General features: G+C 32.0%; 1 protein-coding gene across 2 annotated transcripts in view; it reads left to right on the forward strand.

Moving 5' to 3' along the window:
* CDK13 (cyclin dependent kinase 13) overlaps positions 1–12049 on the forward strand; it is a 119004-nt gene that overhangs the window by 94702 nt on the left and 12253 nt on the right. For both annotated transcript variants that reach the window (XM_054564113.1, XM_054564114.1), the window contains exons 10-11: positions 8276–8392; positions 8956–9087. In XM_054564113.1, coding sequence (XP_054420088.1) covers positions 8276–8392; positions 8956–9087 — 249 coding nt within the window. The remainder of the gene's footprint in view (positions 1–8275; positions 8393–8955; positions 9088–12049) is intronic.

Genomic DNA, 12049 nt, shown 5'->3' on the forward strand with positions numbered 1-12049 from the left:
TCAGTTTTAGGAAGTCTATTCTTATAACTTCATTTTAATAGAAGTAAAGTAATGTTTATCTTGATAGGTGTTGAATAGACATTTGCTAGAAATATAAACTGCTAACTAAGGAACTGTAGAGGGGTATTTCTATAACATGATAAAAAATATGACAAACTAGAACCCCTATTATTATTTAGTGGTGAAATATTAGAAGTAAAGACAAGAATGAGAAAACTTGTCTTCTAGTATTATTATTTAAGACTGTCTTAGAAGTACTAATTGCCTAATGGGATTAGAAAAGGGATCCAATAAGATACAGTGAGTGGAAAGATGAAGGCAGTATTGTCATAATTTGTATATGATAACATTGCATATATGCATGCATACGGTATACAAGGAAATCACCTTAAACACCTTAAATAAAAAGTTGGGTAAAATGACAAGTGTTAACAAAATCTCTGTGTGTGTGTGTGTGTGTGTGTGTGTGTGTGTACAAAAATGAACTACTGTAGATTATATACTAATCCATGCATACTAAAAACCATAACTATGTAAAATATGAACCAATAATAATCAGAAACATGATGAAAAAAGATGCTTTTTAAAAAACTAGTACCATATATACCCCAGGAATATTGAAAACTATAATGTCCCACTTAAAAATTGTAAAGATTTGAATAACTATTGGAGATGTATAAGTTGTTTTTGGCTGGGAAGCCTTAACTGTTTTTAAAGATGGTAGTTCATCCTATATCATTATAGTCCTGATGAGAATTTCCAAAGGCATTTTTTGAAACGGTTGATTTTCATGTTCATCCTGGAGGGATAAATATTAAAATAACCAAGAAAAATTCTTAAAAAGAAGGAAAATTCTTTTTAAGACATATGTTTTAAAATTATAGAAACTAATAAAGCCATTTTGAACTTGCACAAGACACATAGATAAATCAGTGGAATTATATGGGAAGTTCAGAAATAAAGCAAGTTTATATGGACCCTATGTATAATAAGAAATATCAAGCCAGGAGGATTCATTGAACAATATTGATTGCTGGTTGTGTGTCAGTTGTATCCTCAGTGCCTAGTAACTGGCACACAACTTTTTATACTTTTCTAGTTGGAGAAGACAGACAAAACAAACAATAAAATGTCAGGTGTAAATGTAAGGGAATAAAGAAATGATAGGAGGTAGTGTTGTAGATAGTAAGGGAATGTCTCTCCCATAAGGTATCATTTGAGCAGAAATCTGAAAGAATGTGGGAACAACAAGGTAGTAACAATCCTGAGGCATGAGTGTACTTGAGTTATTTATGAGCATGTTAACTCAGTGAACCATACAGGAAAATAAAAAAAAGCTTCGTCCTTCCACTTACTGGGTTGGCCAAAAAGTGTGTTTTTTTCTGTAAAAGAAAAGACACATTTTTCATTTTCACCAATAACTTTATTGATTTGGGTATTTTGAGCTATCTCCCATTATTGTCTTCTAGTGGGCCAGGGGTACTGCTAACATCTTCCAATGCATAAGACAGTCCTACAGCAAAGAATTATTTGGCCAAAATGTCAGTAGTACCAAGACACTTCACAAACCATTTTTGACACTTTAGATCAGTCACAGCACCTCCATACGCTGCACAAATCTTTGGTGTTTCAGTTATGTTTTTACCTTTTTTGAAATAATAAGGCATAATACACCAAAAATGTTGTGTATCTTCTTTCCTCTTCAGTATTAAAATGGCTGCACAAAAATTTACCAGTTTCAATAAATTTTTTTTAATGCTTGCTGATATGACAGCTGTCAATAATACAATCTAACAAAATCATTTCAAATGAAGTTAAAGACAACTAAGCACTACTAGAGCTGTCCTGTGGACAAAACTAAACAAACTTTTGGCCAACCCAATAAAAAGGAAATGGAGATGTTGACATGGAAAAGCAACATAATTGCATGAAAGGAGCCATTTTCTAGGAGGCTATATTTGGTTTGATGCCATTTAGGTAAAACAGCTACCATCAAGAGTCTGAAATTGTTTATCTCAACATGGACCTGTTTTACTTTCCAGTTTATATATTGTTTCAAAATATTTTTATTTTCTTGGTAAGATATCTAATATTTTTTAGAACAGAAAGATGTTACAACTTAGATTTTATAGCATTATTTTTAAAACATGAAAAAAAAACAGAAGTTTCTGATAAAAGGAACTAGTCTCCCTGATTTGAAGGAGGCAGCAGAGTATATTGAAAGGGGTGGGCTTTGGAATCTTACAGACCTCAGTTCTAATGACCTCTCAGCACTTTCTGCTCTTGAGATTTACGGTAAGTTCCGTAATGTCCTAAGTTTGTTTCTTCACAAGTAAAACAGGACTAATAATATATGCTTAGTGTTGAAAGAAATAAATGTAAAGTTTCATAATACATACTTGTCCCCATCATCTTATTTGTATTAATACTGGGATATTCCTTCCATCTAAAAGAAAGCCTCAGGAATGATGTGGTCTATAATTTGTATTGTAAAAATATGTGTAAACTAATCAACAGTGGGAATACTAATCAGAATCTGTCTTAAAGAGCTTTATACTACTACAGTAGTCAAGTAACGTATATTTTGCCTCATTCCAGAAAATATTTTAGGCAGATTATGAAAGTTTTTGTGATAGAAGAGCATGACTTAAAAAGTGATGGCAAAAAAGATTGAAAAACAAAAGTGAGGACAAAGTGGAAGGAATGAGGGAAAAGGTATTTTTACATGTGTCAACACTTTCTAACTCTTAAGACATACAACAGCCAGCGAAAGAGCCTTTATATACCATACAATGTGCATTGCTTATGAAATAAAAGTCACTTATAATCAGAATGAAAAGAATCCTCCTCCCTATCCAACCTTCCCTACTCGCCCCCCCCCCCCCACCACTCTTTCCCCAAAAGCCTCAGGCCTAGATGGTGACACAAGTGAAATTTTAAAAATTTCATAGGCACAGGCTTTGGCTTTTTTCAGAATATAGGAAAAGAAGGAAAGTTCCCATATTTTAAAAAATGAAGCATGTATACTTTCATAAATCAAGAGCATAAAAAATTACGTAGACTTGTGCTTGTTCATTGTTTTGGACTCCAAACTTCTTTACATTTTTAAAAGTTATAAAATATCCCAGGAGCATTCGTTTATGTTGGTTATATCTTCTTATAATTATTAGAAATTAAAACTGAGAAATTAAAAATATTTTTAATTCACTTAAAAATAATGTTAAAATGACACCTAAAATTGTAAAAAATATTTTCCAAATGTAAATAAATCTTGGTGAAATGAGTACAGTTTTTATATTCTTACAAATCTTTTAATGTTTGGCTTAATAGAGTATATCTGGGATCCTCGTGTCTGTGATCCACTGTCGTTACTAGTCTTTTCAGATAATTCTGCATATTCTTTTTTGAAATTGCACTAAGTAAATGGTAATTTTTTACAGGTTAGATATAATGTGCAGTCAGAAACCAAATCAAGTAATATTTTTATACTCTAATATATTGAAATCCATTGCACTCTTGCACTCTGCATCTTTTACAACTATAATGATTTTATAAATTATGGATTGGTCATTCGGAGAATATTATATCGCTGAGTTGAGCATCTCTTCCAAATGTAGCATTTCATTATATATTATTTGTTACCACCACTAGTCTCATCAGAAAAGCCTTCAGGTATTTATTGTGAACCAATCAATTTCATGGTGTAGATAATAAATTTTCTGATATTCTAATTGTCTCCTGAAAGCTTGAATTGTATAATTGACAACAAATATTGCTGTTGTCTTCCTTGAAGTAACAAGCTGACCTTCATTTTATTTGAGAAAAATGTCTACAGATACCCAAGTCTGAATGACCATAATTTGTTAGTTCTTGCAGGTAGAAAAAGTGTTCCATGAATAAAGAAGCTGCTTCAGCTTGCAACTCAAATAATTGTGCAGGTGCTTCTCAGGATAGCTATCAGACCTGCTGTGCAGTAGAAGTGTTTTTTATAAGTATTTTCTGTTTCATTACTGAAAATATTAAAAAGATTTATACACAAGTGTTAGGGTTTAATAACATTTTTTTCATTGCTATTGCTTCAATAAGTACATTCTTACATGAAACTGGCTTCCTCCCTGCCCTGACATTGTATAGTAGTGAAGAGTACTTAACTGCTGTTTTTGGTGTCAGTTCCTTGAATCATGCTAAGGTGCTATTAGTTTTACCCACCATTATTAGCCTTGCACCATCTGTATAAAGTCTACACATTGAAAGAGTCAAATAATGTCTCAGTAATACCTTTAACCTGCCAGATGTTTGCAAGGTCTAGGAGACACCCAAGAGTCTTTGGACCCCAATTTTGAACTCTGCTTCTGTATTCCAGTATCACATGAATATTGATGCAGAACAAATTAACAAGTAATATAAGTAAAATAGTACAGCTTTATACTAAAATAATAGTACTTTTATTAGGCCTCGGTGGTATTTTTCCTTTGAATATAAGGATGATTAAGTATTAGGAAATTTCTTAATACAATTCATGACATAAGTAGCCTAAGGAAGGAAATGCAGATGATTATATCAAGTTTCTAAAATTCAAACTGATAAAAGTTAAGTAGCCTTTAAATGTTTAAAAGCCACAAAAGTAAGGCCAATAGTAAAAAGGGGTAAATGAATGCTTCCTAAACAGGACATATGTGTGAATTTGTGTGTGTCTGTAAATATCTTTATTATATGTTGTGTTTTTCAAACCAAAGTCATCATCTTTTCCATTGGTAAACAATGAAAGTACTCCCATTAAAATCAGTAATCAAACAGAATTGTCCAGTATTGTATAGCGCATCGTTATCATCCTAACAATGTTTGGAAATTGCTATATAATGTAACATACCATAATGATAAAGAGGTATCATTAGAAAAAGTAGATGAATTTTTATTGTAGCTAATACAATTATAAACCTGGAAAACCTCAAAGAGACAGCTACTAAAACTGTTAGGAATCATAGAATCTCACAAAGCCACCTAAATTTTTGTATGTCAAATTTTAAGCTTTTCCTGTAACAAAACTTCTCTAATTACTGCCTAGGAAATGTAGTAAGGGTAAAACATTGAAAAAAATAAAAAAATAAAACCCTTAAAAAGAAATATATAAGATCTAATTAAAACAATGTATATACAAATGAAGGAAATATAAAAATTTAATATTTCTGAGATAGAAATATTAACAGCATTCCATTCTGAATATATCTATAATTTCACAGAAGCGATTGAATCCCAATAGGATTCTCTTACTTTTGGAGTGTGGTAGTATTGATTCTACATGTTATCTGTAAGGAATTCTGAGAAGAGTAATTAGAGGGATGGGTAGATAGAGGGATTTGTCCTCTCAGCATCATAAAAAAAATATAAAGCTACCATATAATATTGACATCAGAATAATTAAAATCAGATCAAAGTTGATTCCCAAAATAAACCCCAGCTATTTGGGGTTTAGCATATGATTCATTTTAAGACATGTTCAGTAAATGATTTTGGGAGAGCTTGCTGTCCATCAGGCACAGATTTTGCTAATATGCAGTTGTTATCAATTCCTGTCTCCTCTAGTTGCTGGTAACTTCCCATGTCTCAGTATGTCTGTTCCATCCTGTATGCTGCTACCAATTAAGTAACTTTAGTACTCAGATGTTTTCCCACAACACATACAAAAAATAATTAAAACTCCTTAGCTAAGATATAATGAAACCAATATATATTTTAAGGCAATTAATAGCCAGATGCTAGCTCATTTAAGTTCACAGCTCTGAAGTAAAATTAATCTTCATTTTATGAACGAAGAAACAGATTCTTACACAATGCAATTTGACCAATATCACACAGGCAGGATTCAGTTCTAAAGTTTGTTTTCAGAGTTTGTTTTCATTATACAGTTGACCCTTAAACAACATGGGCAGGCTGAGGCACTGATCCCATGTGTAGTCAGAAGTCTGTGTATAACTTTTGACTGCCAAAAACTGAACTACTAATAGCCTACTCTTGGCCAGAACCCTTACCAATAACAGAAGCAGTCAATACATATTCTATCTATTATATACTGTATTCTTACAATAAAACTAGAGAAAAAAATGTTATTTTAAAAATCATAAGATAAAACACATTTACAGTATTTATTGAAAAAAGTCTGTGTATAAGTGGACTCATGCAGTTCAAACTTGTGTTAAGGGTGAACTTTAGTTAGGCAAGCTGCCTCTTAAAGCTGTATTGTATGGCCCCTGTTTATCTTCCAGATAAACTGACCTAAGCTCTAAATTCCTCCTAGACTGATTTCTTTATTCCTCATCCCAAATGTTTATACTTGGCTAATTCCATGCCTTTGCCTGCGCATTTCTCTTTGTCAGTAACATATTTCTCTTCTTCCTTTTTCCACCTGTCTATTGTTTAAGGGACATGGCTCCCAAACTATAATTTAGTTAGAGGAGCATACATGTAAACAACTAAAACATAAAGCAGGATGAAACCATGTCAAAAGAAAAACAAGTAACATGCAAAGAGTGGCCATTTTAATTAGCATAGGGGATACAGAACACTTCTCTGAATGGCATTCTTTTGATCTGAATCTTGAGAAATGAAAGTATTCATGTAGCATCTAGGTAGAAGGAATGTGAGCATAGACGTGAAGGCATGGTTGGTCTTTAGGGAGAGATGAATCAGGAGGTGAGACTATGGAAAACAATTTGGTATCAGATAATAAAAATCCATGTTTCTGAGTATGGCCTCCTTTCTTAGGAAAACCATTGTATTTTTGAGGAGGTTGCGAAAATTGGGTTGTAAGGAAGATTGGGAATGGATAAAGGTTCTTGATACCATTTTAAAGCTTGGGCTTATAAAAAATCCTAAACTATAGTACAATAGTTCCCTCTTGTCCGCAGTTTCAATTTCAGTTATCTGCGGTCTGAAATATTAAATGTAACATCCTAGGAATAAACCATAAGTTTTAAATTGCACACTGTTCCTAGTGGTATGATGAAATCTTATGTCATCCCACTCCTTCCCACCTGTGTCCATGCTGTGTAAGGGTGAGTATAGTACAACAGATATTTTGAGAGACCAATTCATGTAACTTTTATTATAGAATATTATAATTCTTCTACTTGATTATTATAGTGGTTTATCTCTACTGTACCCAATTTACACATTAAACTTTATCATAGGTATGTATGTATGTATGGAAAAAACATAGCGTATGTAAGGTTCATGGTTTCAGACATCCACTGAGGGTCTTGGAGCTTATCCCCCATAGATAAGGGGCATTACTGTATATTGAAACAAAAACACAGTTTGGGTGATACATAGCTTAAAAAATGTGAGAGGCTGTCTGAGAGAGTATTCTAAAGCTCAGCTAAAGAATGGCAATTTTAGTTGTCAAATGCTTTCATATACATTGGTGCATGCATTTGTAGTTATGTATGTACAGAATATTTTAACTTTCAGTCAGTGATGCATGGACCTTTTTATATTTAAAGACCAGCTGATCATTTTGTGTACATCGTACATTTATCCTTGGGATTCAGTATACTCAAGTCAAGCATATTTAACCCATTTTTTTTTTATCTACACATTACCAAAATCAGTTTAACTCTTTACCAGCTAGAGTTGCCTATTTGTTACAGCACTTCTATAAATCATCATCACAAGGACTTACTACTTAACACAAAAATAATGAGGGTTTTCAAGATATAACCAGAGAGTAAAGCATTTAAAATTTCTAAGTACCTTGAAATCAGTAGCATAATTTTAAAGAAACTTGCATGTTTCAAGTGTTTCTTTTAGGGTCTTCGTGTTGACATAATTCAGCAGTCTTCATAATATACTTACCTTCCTGAGTGTAGGATATTTGTTTCTGCTATTATTGCAAACTTCATGATACATTCATGATGAGAGGTAGTGACAGTTACCTAAAAAACCAGAGAAAGACATAAACCAAACTCTAGTTCCTTAATTTATTGGCATAAAATTTCTTATTTTGATTCAAAACATGCAGCATATTTTGAGTGTTACCTTTGTTTTAAGATTTGATTTTGTAAATAAGGGTTTCTAGGAACTGGAAAATTTGGAGTATTAGACTATCCACTGAAAATAAATTTCTTAAAACAAGTAATTAAGTTGAGATAACTGAAATATTTAATGAAAATTTCTATACTTATGTCAGGACTTAAGTGACTTGATGTTTTGTAAAGCAGTTGTGTTTATTATTTTGCAAATGTAGTTTATAGTGATGTACTTCTTTTTATGTGTTTAGCCGTATATGTGGGAGTCCATGTCCTGCAGTGTGGCCCGATGTAATCAAACTGCCGTATTTCAACACCATGAAACCAAAGAAGCAATATCGTCGAAAGTTAAGAGAAGAATTTGTTTTGTAAGAATGGGATGCCTAAACATCCATATTGCACTGAATTTTACTTCATGTTATTTGTGAATTCTAAATGTCACTCTGTCCTATATTGACTCAAGAGTAGACCTATCACATTTAGTCTATGTCACTTATATTTTGAGTTTCCCTTTCTTCATGCAAATTACCACTTCACTACCATATATGGCATCAGTGGTTTGGCTTTCTGTGTTAGAGTAGGTGCTTACATGAAAAACTTTTAGGGTACTTTAGATTTTAATGAAACATTTTTCAAGTTACTTGAGCTCCCATTTTAATTTTGTTGTAGGAAACTATTCTGTTCAATTCTTAATTTATGTTACAACACCTAACCGCCTGTACAGTAATAAAATATATATTTTTTTGTCAAATTTAAAATTTAGAATAGTTACAAAAATATGTAAAAATATTTTTTTTCAAAGGAAAATTAGAATTTACTGGACTGAAGTATAGTAAATGTTATAAAATGCTAATATTTGAAATAAGCTTGTAAAGAAACATTAAACTTACTTCAAAGAACATGCATGACTTTTGTATTCCTCTCATGTCAGTATTCCTGCAGCTGCACTAGACTTATTTGATTACATGCTCGCCTTGGATCCTAGTAAGCGCTGCACTGCAGAACAAGCTCTTCAGTGTGAGTTCCTGCGGGATGTGGAACCCTCAAAAATGCCTCCACCAGAGTAAGTGACTTTTTGTTATTAAGTCCCATATTTAAAGAATCTGGACAGTTTTTAATGACATTTGTTTGTAACAGAAGCTTTTCCATGATTAAATTAAATCAAAAGAAATAGAATAACAGTAAAACATAATTTGCACATCTAGATTGCAGAGCCTTGTTTAATGTTCAGCTTATAGGACTAGCAAAAGTAGCCTTTCCTTTAGCTAATTTTATTAATTTATTTTAACTTTAAGAAAATATTGCTGCTGCAGCTTATTACTGTAGTGCCCATACTACTGGTGGTTATACTACTACTTGCTCTTGCTAAAATTTTGAGTGCTGAAGCTAAACTTTTTTATGTGTTACATTAATCTTCATAGTTCTCTCAGGTGGATGTTATTATTATCATCACCATTTTACAGAGGAGGAGGCAGGCTCAAAGAGGTTAAAAAACTTGCCCAAGAATACAAATATAGTAAAACATGATGGAGCCAGCTCTCAAATTCCAGTTAGTCCAGTAAGAGAAAGAAATTATAAAATATTTCTTGGCAAACTATATAATAGAAAATTTTTAGCGTTGGATAAAAGAATAATAGTATCAAAAGCCTTTAGAGAATAAATTTATTATCCAGTGGCAGGGGTATGGAATGCATAGAATTTGGGAGTCAGAACAGCTGGATTTTGAAATTTCACTGTCTTGTGGCTCCTGTAATTTATCTAGAATTTGATTTGGGGAAAGGAGAGGAGACAAGACAGTCCATTTGGTTCTTCTTGGTGGGAGCTAGAAACTTTGTAGGGATTTTCTTAATAATTTTTAAAATGATGAGCATCATAAAAGCAAGCCTATCCCTATAATAAAATATTTTTATGTAATACAGTTTGCATTTTGTAAATGAACTAACATAAGCTTTGGAGTTCAGATCCTGATTCTTCCACTTACCACTTAGACTGGGCTTACTATATTTTTGAGACCATCATATTCAGCTTCATTAAGTTTTTGCTGTCTTTGAATAATTTTTGTGGGATGATTTGAAAAGCATTAAGGATATATCATCCTTGTTGAGGGAACTGAATTTATTCGTTGTTGAATTAATTAATTTCTTAAATTTTTAAATTATTATTATTTTTTGCTTATCAGTAAATATCAGCAGTCTTGAAACTTTGGCTCCAGTATCCCTTCAAGAACTTTTCAATTTTGGATTTGAAAAATTTTCTAATTTACATTAAAATTAAAAAATAATGAGTATTCATATATCCCTCACCTATATTCAACAGTTATTAATATTTGGACACAGACACATTTGCTTTATCACTCTATATAAACTTTTTTTATGAACTGTTAAAATGTTATATTGTGGAAGTGACACTTCATTTATAAATGATTCACATGTATATATAAGAACTAGGACTTAATTTTGTAGAACTACAGTACCATTATAAAGCAGAAGGTATGTAACATTGCAATATCTAATAGTCATATTTCTCCAATTTTTGCTATGGTCAAATTACAGCTTTTTATTTTTTTTCACACTATGGGGAATTTAGAGTTTATTCAGAGCTTACACATTTCATTTGGCATTCATGTGTCTTCAGCTTTTAATTACTCTTTGGGGAGGGTTTCAATGTCATTGACATTTTTGAAGCATCGAGGCTAGCTATTTTGAAAAACATTCTAAAATCTAGCTTTAATTGTTTTCTTGTGATCAAAGTTAGAGTAACTTTGGATGTGGCGAGGCAAGAATACTACCAACATAGTGATGTGTGCTTCCTGCTATAGCATGTCAAGAGGAATATAATGCAGTTTTTCTCCCTTTATTGGCAATGCTAAATTGATCTCATGATTTAAGTAGTACACATGAAAAAAATTCTGGCAAAACTGTATCAAAGTACATTTTTAATTAACATCTAAACTTTTTAAATCAAGGGTTTAAATAGTTGGGAAAGGTAATTTTCAGTGTATCATAAATATTGACACTTAAAAGGAGCAGTTACATCACTCTTAAAAACATACTCTACTTGGTGGAATCAAAATGTCTTTGCATCTTTATGTTTACCAACATTCACTTAGAAAATGTATGAAGAAACTAATTTGATACTGACATTTGACAAAAGGACAATTTGACGTTCTTTTTTCATTTTGAACTTACATTGCTTCTGCAGGGTTGTTTCGGGGGGTTTTTTAATTCCTTGTGAGGATATGTTTATTGATTTGAGAGTGAGGAAGTTGGGGGAAAGAGAGAGAAACATCAATGTGAGAGAGAAACATCAATCTGTTGCCTTCTGCATGTGCCACAACCAGGGATTGAACCTGCAACCTAGGTATGTGACCTGCCAGGGATTGAACCCACAACTTTTTTGGTGTAACAGGACGATGCTCCAACCAACTGAGCCACCTGGCCTTCTGCAGGTTTTTAATGCAACATATATTTTTGCCTGAAAGTATTATATTGATTACCCTATTATACATCTTTAAAATATATGTATACATATAAATGGAAATTTGGCTTTTAAAATCTGACTACAAAGCTTTTTCTTCTTGATTAATTTGTCATTGCAAATATTAATAGTACATATTTCAGTTAAGAAAAGAAAAAAAATAAAATTTTGTTGGAAATGCAACAATGAAATAAATTGGGCTGAGATTTTTTTTCCACTGTGCAATTTACATATCTATCAGTTAATTGTACTTCTCTAGAATAGTACATAGTTCCACATAAATTTTAATTTTCTTTTAATAAGTATTCTTATAAATAAGCATTTGAGAATAGGTGGGGTTTTGTCATAGTTTTATCACTGAGTTCTTTGAAATCCCTCCACATGATGCCCTCTAAATCACATAGTAATCTATCATCAAAAATTATTTTAATGATCTTTCAGATATAAACATACGACTTTTTTTTCTAACTTTTTTGATAGTAAAGATGTAGAAACCACATGACTTGCCAAAAGATATGTTACTCAGTCATTAATCATTTAATTTTCAA

Source organism: Pteronotus mesoamericanus, unplaced genomic scaffold (assembly GCF_021234165.1).
Source record: "Pteronotus mesoamericanus isolate MK-2021 breed Mesoamerican mustached bat unplaced genomic scaffold, CSHL_Meso_final scaffold_85, whole genome shotgun sequence".
Classification (NCBI taxonomy): Eukaryota; Metazoa; Chordata; class Mammalia; order Chiroptera; family Mormoopidae; genus Pteronotus; species Pteronotus mesoamericanus.